Raw genomic sequence first — 20712 nt, forward strand, 5'->3', positions numbered from 1 at the left:
ATAATTTTAAATCTTAATTGAATACATCAAGATTTTAAAGGACTTTTTAAAATCTCAATTGAATACCCATAGACTTCTAAAATACAAAAAAAATCTTGTAGACTCTTAATTGAATACACCCCCCTAAGTTAAAAAATTTCAGGAACGCGGGGAACAAAATTTTCATTCCCTACACTTATTATTTTCCAACTCACTTTATCTCTAACTTCACAATTGAAAACTGGCGACCATTGCCCGAACCCTTGCCCTCTCTTCCTTCCTGTCCCACTCTCTTTCCCCAGCCACCACCACTTCCCTCTCCTCTGCGCACTCCCGCTACTATCTCTCTCTCTCATTGACCGCCTCCGCCCCTTGGCGGCGCCATCACCTCCATGAGCAAGCTCTCTCTCTCTCCCCCCGATCTCGGAAGACTGAAAGAAGGCAAAGAACCTTTCTCTCAATCTCTCTCTTGAATTGGGGAAATCGATTGCTTCTATGAACTAATCCTTCTTTCAATCTGTCAGTCAAATATGGGAAATTGATGGCTGCTGTGAGGGTTGAACGCAAAGATTTTCACCGATGGCTGTGCTTATTATCTTGGCTTGGGTTTTGTTTATTTGTTTTCGCAAAGATTTTTTCTCCTGGGTTTTGTTTGTTTTCAATTGGGTTTGTTTTGTTCTTATCAAGTTTCGTGCTTTATGGGTTTGAATCTGGGATTGAAATTGTCTCTCTTCAATTGGGTTTCCATTGTTTTTCCCAAAATATGGTATCTGGGTTCAATGAAGTTTTGGATATTTGATAATTGAGAGTTGGTTAGATTTATTGTGTTCTTGCTTTTATCTAAAAATCAATTGGGGTTTCATGTTCTTGTTGATTTCTGCAAAAAATGGGATTTTGGGCTTGATTGGTAATTTGGTATTTGGAACTAAGTTTTGTTAAAGTTGAATATGGAGGGATTAACTGTGATCTTGTATTGATTGAGTGATGGCTATTTCTACTTCTGCAGAGTCTCAGAAATGGTAACAGATGCAGAATTTGTTAGATGCTTGTCATAGCCCTGCAAAGTTAAATCTGATTCTTGTGTATTGTTGTTGCCTTAGTTCATTATCCCAAATTTTCCCTAAGGCATCTAATCTTGGTCAGACAAATGACTAGTTTCGCTAATTTACTCCACTGATTTTAGACTATTAGCAAATGAAGGTTATCAAACTGAGTTAATGCATCTTTGTCCTTGCTTTCAGGTTGGTCCTGTGAAATACTTGAGTGTGACAATATTTAAGGACTGCTCTCCTGAGATGCTGAGAGACTTCTACATGGATAATGATTACAGAAAGCAATGGGATAAAATGTTGATTGAGCATGAACAATTACATGTGGACAAAAACAATGGGGTTGAAGTTGGCCGGACAATAAAGAAGTTTCCACTGTTGACACCTAGAGAATATGTATTAGCTTGGAGATTGTGGGAAGGAAAAGATAAAACATTATACTGTTTTGTCAAGGTACCCCTGCAAGCTCGAAGAGGTCAACATCGAGTGCGGCGAGATCTCAAAATTTACAGATCTCAAACCCGGCAGCTGTTCCAGTCTCACGCTCCACCTTCTTCATTTTATACATCGAAGTGAGAAATCTTGTTTCATCACTTGTCTCCTTAAAATTTGTATGGGTTTTCTTAAATTTGCCTTCTTTATACTTTAGCTATCCATGTAATTGGCTCTCTATATTCTCAATTAATCATGCATCCCTTTGTTTCAAAACGCATCTACTTGGGTTCTGATAAGAACCCATATAGAGCTCTCATTGTACTAGTTGCTATATTCTATCTATGGCAGCGGTCTCTCTCTTTTCCTCTGCGACTAGTCTTCCCACCCTTTGGGGCTCGCTGTCTCCGCCATTGCCTTGAACCGAAGAAGCTCTCGGTACCCTGTAAGTGAAACCTACTCTGTTTTTTTGTTACCGGCCAATTACTCCACAAATTGTAATCTGATATGTTTTGTCCTGGTTTTGTGCATGTAAACGTGTTGCATCTATCATATCCACGAAGACCCGGTAGAACTCGTTTTCTGAATAAGTGTTCAGTTTCAACAAGTTTTTCTGTACAAGCTTCCTTGCCGGAGAATAATGATAGATTTAAAGTGGAATACACTCCTTGGATGATTGTTGGATTGGGTAACCCTGGAAATAAGTACCATGGAACTAGGCACAATGTAAATTTTCTCATGTATTTATTTGTTTAGTTATTTTAGGATTATGTGCTATGCAAAGACTAAGCTTTTTCATGTGGTTTTTGCATCTCAGGTTGGTTTTGAAATGATAGATAGTATTTCCAAAATGCAGGGCATTGTGATGAATACAATTCAGTCAAAGGCACTGGTTGGAATAGGTCGGTCTTCAGTCCTTGTAATTTTTATATTCATACTCTTATACGTGTTGGTGTTCATTCAGATTTTTTGGTGTGATCAGTACAGGTTCCATTGGAGAGGTACCAATTTTGGTGGTGAAGCCTCAAGCTTACATGAATTATAGTGGGGAAGCGGTGTGTTTCATCATCTTTGTTTGCTTACATGAATTATATCTTGAGTTAATATAGGTTCATTTTGGTGTTATATACTTTCGATCGTGTCTTATTACTTTATACCTGAAACTCTGGGACATCCCAAAGGAAATGACTGGGTTTGCTTGACATATTATTACTTTATTAGAGTCAGAGACTTAAATTGTTGTTGCAGTAAGTGGTATGACTCAGTAAACTTGAAAATGGCCCCTTATTGCGATGATTATTTTTATTTTCCTCAATGCCATAATCGGTCTTTGGTTACCAACAATGGGTTAGTAGAAATAGTCAGGCCCATGGTTTTCTCTCCTCACAGTGGTCTGGGGTTCAATTTTCCTCTCAGTAGCTGCCTGCTATTTGCTCAATTTTCCTGTTTCTTAAAGATTGTAGGTTTTGGCAGTTGCTGCAGTTTCAACCCCAGTCCAAGAAGCTGGTTTGGGGGAACTCTGGGTAGCCAGAAAAAAAAAAAAAAAGGTCTTCAGCCTGGGTGATATGTAAATATTGCTGAAGTGGCTCCAAAGTGTTCTATCTAAAAAACATCACAATTATTTACCCATCCATTTACGTACAGATGTCTAACCTGGCCATGTAGTAAACCTACAGCATCGAATACAGAATCTTAAAATGTTTGAGAAATAGAAATCATATCTTAGTTTTGGATAGTCATGTTTTCTGGATGATTATAGTTCATCCGTATAACATTGTGATCAACAGTGTTTTTCCTTGTGCTTTTGTTGATGAGTGTACTTATTTCAAAATTATTTATGAACATTAATTGCATATATCTTCTTTTATTTACTTCATATTGGAATTGAATGTGATTCTAGCAACCTTAAGATGGATTCTTTGTCACCTATTCTCATTTCTAGTTCTTAAGGTTGGACCACTTGCAGCATATTATCAAGTACCTCTACATCATATATTATTGGTATGCATTTTTTTTATTTTTTTTTATCTTAATCTTCGTTCAGACTAAATCAATCTTCAACTTGAATATGACATTATATGTTGTCCGGAATATGGACTTGTAGGTTTATGATGAGATGATCCTACCAAATGGTGTTTCAAGATTGCAGCCAAAAGGAGGACATGAAAACTAGGGCTGAATGGGTGGAGAATGCATGCATCTGAGGTAATGTATTTTGCATTCTCCCCCTTTTGCTGAACGTTTAGTTTACATTGCCAAGTCCTTGATTGAGTCTTCATGTAGCTTGATCTGTTTGTGGTTTATGAATATAATAGAGACACGATTGCCAGAGATATAACAGAGATATCTAGATTGACAATATGAGTAGGTAGATCTTGTTTTATATATGCAGGATTTTTTATTGTTTAATCAAGAGACATGTTTTTATTTTATTTTGTACTATGCAGCCAGCTTAGAGACGATTGCTTGTCTATAATTACAAATCATCTTACCTGATGATTATGACTTATGTTATTCTATATGTTTCTAGCGGGCAGCAAAGACTCGGAAAGAATACACCCAAGAACAACTTGACAAAGTGCACATTGAAGTGGCTGACTATTTGCAGACTTTGCTATAGATGGAGACTAGCAAAATGATTTTGAGTAAGGCTAGCTAGATGTTTTTTGAACCATTTTGGAGTAGTTGTATTGTTGCAGCAACTGCGAACAAATTAAACTACACGTAGTTATTGCAATGGTATGTATTAGGCTAGCCTTGAAGTATGTTTGGGGTCTTTTTGCCTATTTTTTGAACTATTAACATCTTTGATGTTTGATACAAATTAATGCAATGTCCCGTATTCAAATTAATTTCGATGTCTCTTTATTCAGTGCACATCGAGTTATTAAGTAAGAAACGATGTAACACAACCCAATGAACATTGATTTATTAAGTAAGAAACGATGTAAAACAAATCAATGGACATCGATTTATTAAATGAAAAACGATGTCTAGTATAAGTATGAACATCGGTGCCGACCTCAAAAACTTGATGTTTAATAGAAAAATGGACATCACTTCATAAACGAAACGATGTCTAATAGAATAATGAACATCGGTCGAGTAATACAAAAGAATGTATATTCAATCTTAAATAGTAGTGTGATATATGGCAAGTACTCGTAAAGCTTATAAATAGCAGGCAAATTTCAAAAACAATGATGTCTAAGAATATATTACACATCGTTTCTAGAATGAGTAACGATGTTAAAATGAATACTAGTGCAATTGGACCTATATTTCTTTAAGCATTAAATGCATAAATATGAAGGTTTAACAATATCAAAAAACACCAATTTGTGATCATAATAGCAGTTTAACATCGATTCTGGAATCTAATCCGATGTTTATTGTTGTATGGGACATCGGTTAAAACCGATGTCTATTTTTTGGCGATCTTTTACATCACCCACTAACACGTGTACAAATTTTTTTTACATCAGTTTCTAGTAGTGCGATACACAAAATATGCAAGATTAAACAATGATATAACTATGTAAAAAGCTACTTCCATAGTTGTAAAAAGTCACTATCATAGCTGTGAAAATCTGTTACAATGGTTATATAGAGCTACTGTCAATGTTGTAACGCTACAGTTATTTTTCAAATGGCCACTGTTGATATTTCTTGATGTCAAGCTCTACCACACTACCCTAACCATAGACATTATGTTGCCACTTTTAGCACCAGACTTCATTTCAACCTTTCTTTGTTGACTGGATGATCTCTTGGTTTATGAAGGTATCATTACACAAATTTACATGATTAGTAAATGCATGCAAAGGGGAAGAATTCTGCAAGTACAAAAATACAACAACATATTAATATTTGAAATGCAAGCAGAAAACAGTAGCGTTGTGCTGCACCGCACAACAAAATTAGCACTCTTTATCAATCAGATAATCAAAAAGAAGTAAATCTAAAAAGCTACTAACATATAGGTCGCACAAAAACCTGCTGACTTGAGTTAATCAAAATAAAAACAAAAAAGCTACTGACATTAGATTGAAAAGATACTAACATAAGGATATAAAATTACTATCACTATGTTAAAAAGCCACTTATGGAGAGCTACTGACTTGAAATTAATCCAAATGAAAATCAAAACGCTACCAGCTTGAAAGATACTAACATAGGAGGAGAGCTACTATCAATGTGTCAAAAAACCACTATAACAATTATAGAGAGCTACTTACTTGAAATCAAATAAAATGAAAACAAAAAAACTACTAACATCACGTTGAAAAGATACTAACATAGGGATAAAAAAACTACTATCATTGTGTTTAAAAGCCACTACTACAGTTATAGTGCTACTCACTTGAAATCCCAAACAAAAAAAAAATCCTAGAGCTACGAAATCAAAAACAGAAAAGCTACTGACCTTAGCTTGAAAAGATACTAACATAGCCGTAGAAAGCTATTATCGTTGTGTTGAAAACCTACAATAACAGTTATAGAGAGATATCAACACAAGATGTAAATTGGCAACCAACATAGAGATGGAACTCTAAAGTAGGGTGCAACAAACAGAACTACTATATCCATCCTAATCAATTTCTTGGCCTTCCTTAAGTTTTTTCTAAACCAAGTAAGAAAACTTCACTGCAATGCTATTCAACAGTACAACACACAATGAGTTGAATTACAATTTAAATAGCCTATTGGAAATAAATTCTGTTTTTCTTATGCTCCATTTGTTTTGATGGGAAAGGTTTCTAAAAAAATTTCTTAGCAATAATAGATTTATGCCTGCACTAAACATAGGAAACCAACAATATTCAAGTTCACCTGAAATGTAGTACCTTTCCATTGCAAATTGAGTTAGATAGATGGGAGTAGGATCAATGTCATTTGTGGGACTAAATGATTGTACAACACGTATATCATCTAGACCAAGAACCGCATCAGCATGTTCATGAGTCAAAATAATCTGTAGCTGATGATAAAATTAGTTTCTTGCATTCTTCAGTACATTATGGTGCACTATAATTCACCGCAGGAAAGCAAGTAAAGCAGGATACCCACTAGAGCAGTAGCATTTCATTTCTCCACAAACTAACAATTTGCACGGAAAATCTAACACCAAAGGAATAACAACATATTGAATAACACAAATGAGAAATACGCAACTTTTCCTCAAAAGTTCTTAGTTTCTTCATTGTATTGGCAAATGTACTTGTCATCCGCACCCAAAATTTATTTATTTATTCATTTTAGTTCTAATAGATACCTCTATTTCATACATGAAGAATGTCATATATTTCAACATAGAAATTAAAGAAAAAAATTAGGAAGAACTGTAGAACAAGCAGGGAAATCACAAGCAGACATAAGTTTCATACAAGTTAAACACAGATCTTCAAAACAATTTCTATATCATATTTTCTATTACCAAACTGAATCATTATAAGAAATAACCCACTGCGAATATCAAAGTGTATCAAGTAACAGTACTTACCAACAATGCTAGGTGCCTCATCCATCTTCCCAAAGCACTTGCGATGACTAGAGTTGAACTGGATATTGTTCTGATGCTTAGAGATTGCGAGATTATCATACTCTCTTGCCACCACTAGTCCAAGCCCATTGTATACATCTTTCCACATCTTCCTTTAGTTCTACAAGGTTAACAAATCGCATGGTGTCCATCTCCATCTCCATCACAGTGAATCAACTTCATTTATATGCTCCGACCTTGAACTTCACGCCAATCGCACCAACAATCGGAATCGTCGTAGGCGACTCGCCGTTGAATCTACCTTAATCTTGACGCAATCGAAATTGTCATCGGACACCGGTTCTGCGAGGCTTGATCGGTGAAGGACTAAGAGAGGCCGCGAATCGACCGACATCATGATGAAAACCGGCAGTCCACTGTCGCAGAGCTGTGGTGAAAGCGAGGATGAGCTCGCCGCTTTCTTGCAAGACCGAGTTGAGATTCGAATGAATGAGAGAGAGAGAGAGAGAGAGAGAGAGAGAGAATGGATCTGAATCACCAGAGTGAGAGATCAGAAAAATTTGTTGTTATAATGGTGAAGGGGTATAATTGTCATGGTCAAAAATAGTTTAAGCCTGAAATGGCCTTATGTGTACAAAAAAGATGACCTTATGACTAATTAAAGTTTTAAAAAAGATTAGGTGGCCTTATGACTAATTAAAGTTTCAGAATGACACTTACGTGTAATTTTCTAAAATATATACTGCCTGTCGTATAAAGGTACTTAATTAGCTGTCATATAATAGAAATGGTACAGTAAGACGATCAATGTCTGGTCAATTGGGTCAGATAAAGAATCAGACCTGAGGAGGGTTGATGATGAGGGTACTTATAAGGCTCCCATAAAATCCACCATTGGATATTGTAAATGAACCTCTAGCCATATCATCAATTGAAAGCCGTCCCTCATTTGCCTTCTTTGCAAGCGAATTGATCTCCTTCTCTATCTCATCACAATTCATCTTATCACCATTGCGGATAACTGGCACAACAAGGCCCTGCAAGGAAATAAATTGAAGATGCATTCTCAGTTCACAAGTACTTTAAAGAAAACTCATTAGCAATAATGAATACATACATAGCAAAAAAATTTGGACATTATAAACGGAAGATTGTTAAACCGAAAGTTCCAAATGGAAATGCTAGATAAAAGATCTAAAAATTTTGACAAATCCTTCTACACTAAAGCAGTTTCTGTGACATTCAATTGTGCAAGTTTTCTAGAACATTTAATAATACTCGAAATAATTCTGGCATACCTTTGGAGTACCCACAACTACACTTATATCTATGTAATCTCTATATATGATATCATCCCCATCGATGACTTCATTAATAGTAGGCTGATTTTGGAGCCCACTGACAGCAGCCTGTTAACAAAAAAAACAAAGATATATAAGTACATTGTACACAGCATTACGCTTCATAGCAATTGTACATGTAATATTTAGCCCCATTTACCTTGATGAATCTCGACATAAGCCCCAACTTGACCCCATGCTTCTCACAGATGCATCCTTGAAGTCACAACGCAGCTTCATCAAATTTGTCATAGCACAAGCAAAAGATCACTGAGGTAAGAAAAGAGCACGAAGATATGACAGTTGGTACAACTCAGAGGTAGAGTTTACGCAGCTAGTCCCTATAACAGGCATACTGAAGCAATAGATTCACTAAAGTGCCACAACTGTCAGTTTAATTCAAGACCAGGCACAACAAAAAATTCTAGAAATCAATAAGCAAATATGAAAACAAAAGGAAGTGCATAGATTGACAGATAGTTGGTTTGAACTAACATATCAACTTCATTGAATGTTGTAAGCATTGCATATGTATTTTGTGAATCTTTCAATCTTTTAGCAATCCATTTCCGAAGCATTGTCATAGGCATCTACAATTATGAGGTTTCATATGAGTGAAGCAAGACCATACAAGACTAAATCATAGCAAGCTTTTGTAGGAAATGTAGGTACAATTCTTGTACAGGTCATGTTGGCATTCCCATACAAAGTTGTGACAAAATCTCTTTACTGATCTCGGAGAATCACAGGTAAATGCATCTGCATCTGCATATGATTGCAACATGTGTTGCAATTGTTGCAATCCTCGAGTCAGTAGTCAGTTTCATGTGGAGTCCGATTTTGAAAAGTAGGTTTTATGTTTTATGTATTTATGTCTTTAAAAGATTTTTCTGAGTGTTAAAATCGTGGTGTTGATGCCCTAGGGTTTTTAGGACTTGTCTATTCCTAATTGATTTTCTTTAAGATTTATTGGATTTCATATATGGAAAGTTACTTTCCTAATTAAAGGAAAATTAGGGTAGAATCTTTGGTTGAGAGGGTTTTCTGTTGGTGCTTGATATATATTCAGAAAATATGCACGGCAGAAGTGTGGATCTAGTGACGCAAGAATTTTGTTAGAGTCTTGCATGTTAGTTTTAGATTGAATCTTCACAAAGAGTCAAACACTTGGTCCATGTGTAAATGTTATTGATCATGTTTTTATATGCATAAACAAACTCTCTTGAGATCAGTAGAGAGACTGTGAAGAAGGAAGAACAAGATTTGGTCATCGTTCAATTGAAGGAGTTCAAGAAGATAGACAAATTGTGTGTTAGTTTTTGTCTAAACAAGATAGCCAAGCTAGTGCTATTTGAAGTTGTAAAAGAACATATCCTTTTGAATACGATGATTCTTATTTTGGGTTCTCAAGAGTAAGAACCCCGCAGTGTTTTTAATCTCATATTTGAGGTTTTCACTGCGTAATCAAAATCTAGTGTCCCGTTTGTTTATTTTGGTTTCTGCTGCCTAGTAAGGATTGATCCGTGTACTGCAATCCCCATTCTCCAGAAAACAGTTTATGTCCTTGTATTTTCAGAAAATGAATATAAGAAACCTTAAAAGACTTGCTCTTCTTTCTGTTTCCTTAGGGGGGAGCTGAGGGTTTAGGAGATGGTGGAGATGGTGCTTTAGGCTTCTCGGTAACTGGAGTTATTACAACTTTAGATGTTTGATTCTTGCTAATTGTTTCTACAGGGGAAGCTGGTTGTGGAACATCTTTCTCCAATGTTTTCTCAGATGGACCCACATGGGATACACCTTCACTGGACTTTAGTATGACAATGATCTTGGTGCTTGGTTCCACAGTATCCCCTTCATTGGCTACAAACTGCCAAAAATTAACGTAACATATAGAATTCAGAAACTTGTCCATTTCCAGAAAAGGGCATCGACATAACTGAGCTAGATTCATTAATCTTTGAAATAGGAGTAAGAGAAGGAGAAGAAGGGCAAATGCAAAACTTGTTACCTTCACAATTACACCAGATTCAGGACTAGCAACATCGATTATGACCTGATGAAAGAGTAATACAAAATTAAATTCATACTCCTGATTCCTGACAAACAGTGTACCGGTACCATTTGCAACTAAGCTTCTGTAATAGTTTTAAATAGAGCTTTGTAATATCACCTTATCTGTTTCAATATGAGCAATTGGTTCATCAACTTCCACCAAGTCTCCAGGCTCTACAAAATACCAAATGCAGACATTATCAATAATACCAAATTAGTATTGTGACCATTTTGAAAAAAAAAAGAGTATCAAAATTGGTTATGCATACTCTTCAAGAATGTTGCCAAAGTTCCATCAGTAATAGAATCACAATACATATACGTACATACTATACACCAAAAATAAGGTTTTACTAAAAGGCCACCCAGTATATATTAATCTTAGCCCTTCCAGGAGTGTCATAATTAATACATTTTGATAAACAGGTTTACATAAATGACTTTGGGATCATCTTTCCTGTTATTTGTTCATTAATGTCAAACTGGCTCTTTTTGACATTTCCCGTTTGCTACAAGAGCTTAGTGAAAGTACTGAAAACATCCATCTGTAGCAGAATAATGTCAGATACTCACCATGGAAAAGTAATAAGAAGATCCACTATCCATTATTCTGGGTTACCTTAACATTTTCTTCACTCTCTCTAAATCTCCCGATTAATTTTGGACAAGCCTGCACAAAAGTAGCGTACGTTTAATGATTTCAAAGCAACATGCAAAACCATGAATGCAACCCCATATGTATGCTAAAATTCATAAATCAAGGATTAATGGGAGACTGGGAGCATTGAAGAAAACTAAACACACCACCATGTGCATTTACAGTTCACTACTACAAAAACTGCATCACACAACGGTGGAAATTTGTTGTGTGATGTGGATCATGTATGTCGTCTATCTCGATGTTGTGTGATGAGCACACTTACACAATGGTGAAACACCGTTGTGTGAATATCATAGACACAACGCACTGCTTATTACCGTTGCACCAATTCTGCGCATGCCAATGCCAGAAATTGGATGCGGCACATTTTCGATGGTGATCAGACAACAGAAGTAAGTACTCGCTGTTGTTGGTTGTTCCTTCACACAACAGGTATCGTAAGTAACTGTTGTATGTGTGAGGCTCAGTGTTGAATTTTTCACAAGTCATACAACATATTGTTTCTATACCGTTGGTTGATTTAGCATTGAAGAACTGATATGTATTCGTTCTGTTGTGTGAGTACTAATGAGACAACAAAATTTTATAGGGACTGTTGTGTGATTACAAGTTATTTGTTGTGTGATTAATGACATATGCGTATTCATACCATGTAATTTAATTCACTATTGTTCATGCATTATGCATATTGTACCTGGAATATTTGCACAAATATAATGCTCAATGTATATTACGTAATGAAGTACTCTAATTCAAGCGTCTAGTGTACCAAAAGAGCTAGCAGCCTTTGTCAATCATCTATACATTTATGTATCCACACCATAAAACCAAAAAAGTAGGCATTCTAGCTAGCTTGATAGCTGCAGCATTCTAGCTAACATTGAAAAATAGCAAAAGCTGATACAAACAAATCTTTGCGAGAGAAATATTTGTGACTAAAGTTCTCTCATACTTGCATAGTGTAGTGCTAAGGGAGCTGCACCTAGTGTGTCGGGTGGATGCTCCAGTTCCAACTTCTTTTTCAAAATGATCTGTTTGAGCTTACTTGACTTGAGTTGCTCCAACTTTTACACTTCAGCCTCAACCTGCAGAAAGAAAGTTAATACTATTAATTAGCTCAACATATTTCTGCTCCAAATATTGCTATAGAGCAGATACAATGAAAAAAACATAACAATGAGGAAGACCACTAGTTAGTATTTTAGATTCATGTTGGCTTCCCTAGAGGAGATAGAAGAAAGCCTTCACTTGGGACCCAACGATTGGCCAATGTGATCTTTAAACATAGATGCCCAAACTTTATTTTCCACAGCATCTCTTATTTGCTTGTCTGATTGATAGCTTATGAAACTGGGGAAAATGATATATCATATTTTACCTACACAATTAATACCCTATATATTTAATAATAGTTAAGTTCATTGGAAGCACCATACCATATACAACTAATATGTGCAGATAACTTCTTGTTAACCAAAAAAAAAAAAACAACTTTAGTTATAGTTCTATAGATTGATACTTAATAGATAAATCAGTGTAGCATGCATTATTATCATACAAGCAAGATTTAGCTCTCATGATCAACAATAACCAGATTGAGATTACACAGGGCATGTCTCCTGCTATTCACTAAAACTAATCAATGAGTGCAGTGGAATCTCAACATAGGACGTAGATGAAAACAAAACATAGGGAGCCTGCCAATTTATCAGTACTACAATTATTTTGATTAGTATCAACGTGCTCCAGAACATTTCAGATTGTTCTCAATCAATCTGAACTAATTCAAGAGCATAGTTGATATATTCTTTTAAAGATAATCTCATCCCCACTTTGTTTTGTTCATTTTATCACTTTCCAGAGAATATAGAGGCAAAAGAAAAGTAATAGATCCACAAGTCACCAAAAAACACCTGCAACTAGTCTATAATGCTGGCTAGAGCTATCAAACAGAAAACATTATGAGTTGAAGTTGTGAAGTCAAAATTTCAACATGAAGAATAGCTTACAAGCTAGCCTTGATTGTGGTGATAAAGAACTGTGAGCCATTGGAATCAGGTCATGTATTCACCATAGAAACAGTACCTGCACAGAAGATTCAGTTTCAGAGTTTTAATATTAATAAAAAAATATAGTGCAAAACTGTAGATCATTCAGGAATCAAAAGTGACAACCAAAAATATTGACGTTAAACACCTGCATGTGAATGTTTCACTTTGAAATTCTCATCAGCAAAAGTGCCACCATATATCAATTCGTACCCCTTCCTATCACCATGAATGATATCTCCGCCTCGAATCATGTACCCAGATACGATATGATGAAATGGCGTTCCCTTATACTGGAGTAGTTTTCCATTAACAACTTTACCTTTTTCTCCTGCATTTAAAGCAAGTTTCAATAAGCATAATGACAACATGGACAGGTTATGTTGGTAATCAAATATCGCAGGTCCGACCCAAGTACCTGTGCACAATGCCCTGAAATTTTCTGCAAAAGGAGAAAAAAGATACAGGTATTAGGAAGTTAACTGGTGTGAGATAACCTTGATCATTTGACAAGAAACTGCAACTAACAGAGTTTGCCTGTGCAATGGTTTGTAATTGAGGTTGTAAGTAATCGGGCATTAAAAAGTATCGTCTCAATAACTTTCAACAAACTTTGATAAGAAAAGAAAAGCTCATAATCATATCAAATGAAGTAAAGGACTAGAAACTATCAAATTTGCATGCGTCAACAGAGGTAGATTATCTTCAACCAACAAGTTTGTGACAAGTTGAAAGTCGAAATAAAATAGGTTTCTAAGATTCTGATGAAAAGACATTATTAAGATATAAGATCAATACACACCAACAGTTTTTGAAAGACATTATTAAGATATAAGATCAATACATACCACAGTTTTTGGTACAACCTGACCGTATAATCCAATCACAATTCTACCTGCACATGAAAGGTAATAGGAAATTATCAGTGAATAAGAAATTAATAGGCAATCAGCAGAAGGTAGTTCACATGAAAGTATTGGCATGAAACTGTACCTAAGCGCTGTTTCTTAATATCAATATCCAGGTATACTCTATGGGTTATTTCAAGTACTTCTTCTACTTTGTCTTCCCCCTACATAATGAAATGATTCATATTAGAGACTGCAAACTCATCTCTTCATAAATACTAATATTAAAGCCAAACCACAGGAAACTAAACCAATATATTCAATAAGATGAGGATAAAACTACAGACCACCAAGATGGAGCTGGTCAACCAAAAAAACTGATATAATATGCAGCCAAACACCCTCAAACTCCACACACACACAAAATAAAAAATAAAATAAAACCCAATTCAAAATCAAACTTAAATTCAAATATTCAATATACCCTTTTAACACTACTAGTCCCTCCATTACTAACCTGAAGATGAAAGTGCGCATAAAGACCACAACATCCAAACTGGTGTGACAGACAAGAACTGATGTTCAGAGGGTTGCCATGCCTGTTTGACCCAATCCACCATTCTTCCCACCTAAAAATTAATCAACCGCACAGTTTTCGTCACATTATTCAAAATCATTGAAAGACGAAATAAATAACATAACATAACATAATATAACATAACAATGAAACTTGTAATAATCACTACCAAGAGATCTAACCTTGAAAATATTCATTTGTCCTCCGAACATAAGAACCACACCCATCTCAAGCATAACTCTGAAGGTGTCCCTAATGTTATTGGCATTGAACTCCTTCAAGCCCTTAGCGTAGACACCACCCTGAAGAAGAAAAGCATTACCCATTAAGGGGTAAAAGAAAAAATGTTTAATGCCATTATGCCAACCCAAATGTTATAATCCTCACAATATAATAAATGAGAAGATTAAACAGCAAATGCAAATATACCTCCTCATATAGCTTGGCAAGCATCTCAGGACGAGCTACAATTAATGCCGCTAAGCATTTAGTGGCTGCTCTTCGGACTTTCCAATTGACATCTTCATATCCATATATTCATTCGCACTCTCACTACAGCATATATAAGAAGCCAATCGAATTAAAAAAAAAAATATTTTGTACAAGCAAGTGAAGCTTAAAGCCTTAAACTCACACATAAATTAAAAATATACTCATCTTCCTCCTCCTCAAGCGTTTCATCATCAGTATCCTCTTCCATATTATCAAAGAAACAATTCAAACCACAATAATAAATACACATTTGTTACCTCGGGGTAATAATAAGAAAGTTGATTAAAAATCCATGGTCATAACACATTATAAGGATGTCTCAGAACTAAGCAAAGTGCTATGTCCTCTTTACTTTTCAAAGTCTTGCACAAGGCAACATTCAAAGTCGTCATTGACCAAACAACTTCCATAATCTTTGCAATTTGCCTTTGGCTTAAAGTCTTTCACACTTGAAGACTTGACTGACCACCCTCATCAAACCAATGGTGTACTTCTTTATTGCATATCCTTCACAATCTGAACTCCAATTGTTGTCGAAATTGAAATAGTAAGGAAATCAGTACAGGATAACAAGTTCAGCCTCTCGAAGCAACTATTTTAACAACACACAAACCAATCAACTCAAGATTTTGATGCAGCCGACATTCAGCACTAAAATTTCAGTATTCAACCTAGTGAAACACTTCACTACTTAAAAACTCAGATACAATATTGACTCAAAAACAAACAATCACTTCACCTAAACAAATAAATTGAATTCAAACAAAGAAACAAACACACGAAAATCCTGATAAACAAATAAGAGATTGGATTTCAGAGATAATTATTTTGGGATCGCCGGCCTTCCATTTGAGGCACTCCTACAAGGCCGTGAGGCACTGATCGAACTTCCCCAACTGGAATTGTAGCAAGGTTTCCTGCGCAAAAGCCCTGCTGGAGGACAAAATGGCGTCGTCCTAAAGCGAGGAGCCATCCCGGTTTAGAGCCGTTGATGAGGGAGATAAGGAGGCCATTTGGACGAATCAATCTAGAATTCGAATCACCAGAATCCTAACGGTGAAGGAAGTGTTAACTTAATGAGCAAACGAAGATTGTTTCACAAAATGCATAAATACAACCAAATGATCAATACAATATGAGCTAGAATACAACAAGAGGAGATGCATCACCTGCTTCATGCACAATAGCCATTCCTTCAAAAGCAGTAGTAGCAACATAGCTATTCAACACAAATAATCCGAGCTCCAAAACTTCAAGCAGCCACACGCAAGAAATCTTCTACTCAACTATGTGTTTAACTCCTCTCTATGGGGTAGGACTGAATGTTTTGTCACACAGTGAATAGGGACTTCAAGCACCTATATATACAAGCTAGATAAGTCTTCCCATAAAAGAATCCTTGATTCTAGCCAATGAGTTATTTGACAGATGCTATAATTTATCATATCAACTAATTAGATATTTATTTTTATCAAAATGGATTCCTAACCATATGAGTGACATACCAAAGCTCATTAGGTGTCTAGGTAGATAATTCATATATTTCCTATTTATTGTAATAAACTTAATCAATTTGTTATTTACTTAATGTAGATAGTATTAGGTCCAAATAATATTTTACAATCTCCCCCTTGGACCAATATTGTCTACATAACAACTGAACCAAAACTCATTCAAGAAAATAGCCAAAGTGTGCACTAAAATATATGGTTTCTCAAGATCCATTCAGTTCTGTCAAGAACGTAGCAGCTAAAATAGAACTTGGAAATAAACATGCTTATGTAAACATATTTGTTCCAAATCACCAATAATAACCTCTGCATCTCACATGAACTACAAAACTGATATGATGAAATCAAGTGGAAAAGTATGTCATTCTGCAGTAAACACTTGATTATAGTCCAACTAAAAATTTTGAATATCAAAATCATAATGCAAACATTATTTACTTAAGCACCAGTGGATTGCATGTTTGCCTCTTACTGAATATATGCATATTTCCATTCACCTGATAATCAACAAAACTAAAATAGCAGCAATCAAATATTTTCAAAATAAGATCAAGCTGTGAAACAATATATCTGGAAATACCTCAAGCTTTATTCATTTGACCAAAATATGAATACATATTGTTTCTGACATGAACTGCAAACTGAAATAAAATTGAAACTTTCAAACTAAGAAACTGAAAACATAATCTTTATGACTTTTGCTCTTTCTGAACTCAGGAATCTAAACTAGAGAGAATTCCCATGTCTTCAACATCTTCTTGAAAACTGAAACTGGTAATGCCTTGGTAAAAGGGTCTGCAAGCTGTGCATCTGTGTTAATGGCAGCTATTTCAATCTCTCCATCTTTTATCCTCTTTCTCACACTGTAGAACTTAAAGTCTATATGTTTTGAATTATTTAACCTTTTGCTATTCTTACTGAAGAACACAACAACTTCATTATCACAATAAACTTTCAGCTTTCCATCAACAAGATTACTTAAAATCTTTGTTTCCAAAAGAAAGTTTCTGATCCATAGGCCTTCACATACACCTTCATATATGGCTATAATTTCTGCTTGCATGGTGGATGTGGCTATCAATGATTGTTTCATTGTTTTCCAAGCCACTACACCACCTGCCAACATATATACATAGCCATAAGTAGACTTCATTGTTTTCAAAGACTGCTTCGCGGAGAAATATGAAGACATGCTCGGCCTGTCACCGGACTTGGTTTGCCATCAACTACCAACACTCCCTGATAAGAGGCCTGTGAAGCAAGAGCAGCGAAGAATGAACTCCGAGACCCAAGTTCTGGTCAAAAAAGAAGTTGAAAAGATGCACAGGTCAGGCAACATTCGGGTGGCCAAATACAATCAGTGGTTGTCCAATATCGTGCCAGTCCGTAAGAAGAATGGTAAGATGAGGGTCTGCGTGGACTACAGAGACCTTAATGTCGCTACGCCTAAAGACGTCTACCTCATGCCGGTCGCGGATATGCTAGTAGATGCAGTGGCAGGACATGAATTGTTATCCTTCATGGACGGAACTGCTGGGTATCACCAGATCTCGGTTGCGGAGGAAGACAGACACAAAACTGCGTTCCGTTGTCCAGGGTTCGCGGGGGTTTTGAATACGTGGTTATGCCTTTTGGACTGAAGAATGCTGGGGCAACGTATCAGAGAGCCATGAACCTGATTTTCCATGACATCCTGGGGAAGATTTTAGAGGTTTACATTGATGACGTGGTCGTCAAGTCCAAGCAGCGCGGGGATCACATCACGGATCTCAGGAAAGTCTTCCAGTGATTGCGGCTACACAAGCTCAAGCTGAATCGATCCAAGTGCGTTTTCGGAGTTCAAGCAGGAGATTTTCTGGGCTTCATCGTCCATCAAAGGGGTATTGAGGTCCCTGAGGATAAGGCAAGCGCAGTCATCAACGCCTCTTCCTCGCGCACAAAGAAAGAGTTACAACGATTATTGGGTAAGATCAACTTCCTGAGACGTTTCATATCTAACTCTGCAGGTAAAATCCAGCCCTTTTCCCCGCTACTGAGACTACAAGGACAGAACGAGTTTGTTTGGGAACCTTAACACCAAGAGGCTTTTGACAAAATTAAGGCCTATCTGACGAGCCCGCCAGTACTCGTTCCACCTAGAGCCAGATTTCCATTAAAGCTGTATGTTTCAGCAGCTGAGGCGTCCATTAGCAGCCTACTCTCCCAGGATGATGAGGAAGGTGTCGAGCATGCCATTTTTTTACCTTAGTAGGACTCTGACGGATTGTGAAACCAGGTATACTCCCATGGAAAAATTGTGCCTTACATTGTACTTCTCAGCGTGCAAGTTGCGACACTACATGTTATCCTTTACCACTTGCATTATCGCTCAAACTGATCTGGTTAAGTACATGTTGTCGCGACCTATTCTGCGAGCTCGTATTGGCAAGTGGGTATTGGCCTTATTCGAATTCTCGCTACAATACGTTCCACAGAAAGCAATGAAGGGACAAGCCATCGCAGACTTTCTAGCACATCACCCTATGTTGGATGTCCCCACAGTGAAAGAGTTGGAGATAGTGATCGCAACTGTCATGCCCCGAATTTGAATAACAAATTCAAATCCGAAACATGAATAAAAACCAATACAAATAACGTCCTGAATATTTTTCTTAACCAGCGTCTCACAAACCATAATACAAGCCTTGTAGCGAAACTAACTCTCAAGTCAATTACTACAACACCAACATAAATAAAAGTTACGCTCAAAGGAGTCTATAAAACACACCAAAATAGACTACGTACTGATGTCAACCCCGCTGCCCTACTCAGCTCGCTCTCGACCCTGATTATCCTGACCTGCAGGATTTTCCGCTACACCTTTTGAATAGTGTACCGAGATTGCAACAACACAAAACCCGGTAAGCTTTTTGCAAAGCATGCGAGTAAATAAGAAATGAACGATTGATTTAATAAATCACAACAATTTCAACACAAATCAAACATTCATTAACAAACTCAAAACCATTTCAAATAAAATCTCACCACTTGACACCTCATGACCTCCAACCCGTGTCCAAGATCACGAGAAACCCAACTCGCTGCTTTCATGTCACAATGGTTGACAAACTCTCCACCCGTGTTCATGATCACGAGTAACCCAACTCGCTGCTTTCATGTCACACAATGGCAGACAAACTCTCCAACCCGTGTTCATGATCACGAGTAACCCAACTCGCTGCTTTCATGTCACACTGTAGATACCTCTACTAGCAAGACTAGTTTGCTATCTCACCAAGCATAAGTAACACGCTCTTTGGGACACACACAAGCCATGGTGAGGCCCAACCGCTACTTGCATCTTGTAGCCCTATGTTCAAGCTACGCTACGGTATCCGGAAGTCGCAAATCCGTCACCGGGAAGCCACCTTTCCGGCCTTGCCAACATGCCCTCACAAATAGACTTTCTAGACTAGAAGTGGTGGTTGCTTGTCCCACATCGAAAACCATGTAAAGGAGATGGCTTCCTTCACCTATAAAAGGAATGCCTCCTCCCACTTAAACACCATTCCAATTCACTCCATTACAACACAATCCCATTACATCTCTTGTAATCTTGTTAGGCCGCAAGGCTCAACACACTAGTGTAACATTCAAGTGGACGTAGTTTCCCGCTAAGGCGGGAAACGAACCACTATACATCTTGTGTCAATCTCTCTCTCTCTCTAAAGCTAACTAGAGATCCCACGGATCACTAACGTTAACATTGGCGCCGTCTGTGGGAAGCCAACACAAAGGCTTCGTCATGTACCACGAACTTTGACCCGAAGGTGTCGAGTCAACGTTCGTTCAACATCAAATCAACGCCCGGCGGAGCCGGTCAACGCCCATAGGGTCCGATCAACGCTGACAAGGTCGGTCAACGCTGAACCTTCAAAAAAAAAAAAAAAAAAAATTCTCTGGACACCCAGAAAACTTCTCTGGGCACCCCTCCAATTTTCAAATTTCCCGCCAGTCACTACCAATTGCAGCTCCGTCCCCCTTCGACCTGGAACTCGTGGTCTCCATCAGGCTCCGCTCCGCCGAACTTAGTCAGCGGCACCGCCAAACTCTTCCTCCTCCAACCCCAGGTCACCGCCGAGCATCTCCACTGAACTCGAGCTCGGAGCCTCAGCTCTACTTTGCAGCTCCGCCGGACCCAACTGCTGCTCCCTCCGCTAGCCAGCTCTGCTCCACCAGCA

General features: G+C 37.2%; 1 protein-coding gene and 2 pseudogenes across 1 annotated transcript; 1 reads left to right on the forward strand and 2 right to left on the reverse strand.

The window, feature by feature from the left end:
* The first annotated feature begins 1967 nt into the window (after nucleotides 1–1967).
* Nucleotides 1968–4312, forward strand: LOC112184120 (chloroplastic group IIB intron splicing facilitator CRS2-B, chloroplastic). Its single transcript, XM_024322406.2, has 6 exons — nucleotides 1968–2186; nucleotides 2278–2362; nucleotides 2448–2515; nucleotides 3411–3461; nucleotides 3565–3665; nucleotides 3991–4312. The coding sequence occupies exons 1-5, from the start codon at nucleotides 1968–1970 to the stop codon at nucleotides 3631–3633; spliced, it is 492 nt and encodes a 163-aa protein (XP_024178174.2). The 3' UTR covers nucleotides 3634–3665; nucleotides 3991–4312.
* A 3487-nt stretch (nucleotides 4313–7799) lies between these two features.
* Nucleotides 7800–10673, reverse strand: LOC112184121 (annotated as a pseudogene).
* Nucleotides 10674–13021: 2348 nt separating this feature from the next.
* On the reverse strand, nucleotides 13022–15189 carry LOC112184122 (annotated as a pseudogene).
* Nucleotides 15190–20712: the final 5523 nt, after the last annotated feature.

Source organism: Rosa chinensis, chromosome 2 (assembly GCF_002994745.2).
Source record: "Rosa chinensis cultivar Old Blush chromosome 2, RchiOBHm-V2, whole genome shotgun sequence".
Classification (NCBI taxonomy): Eukaryota; Viridiplantae; Streptophyta; class Magnoliopsida; order Rosales; family Rosaceae; genus Rosa; species Rosa chinensis.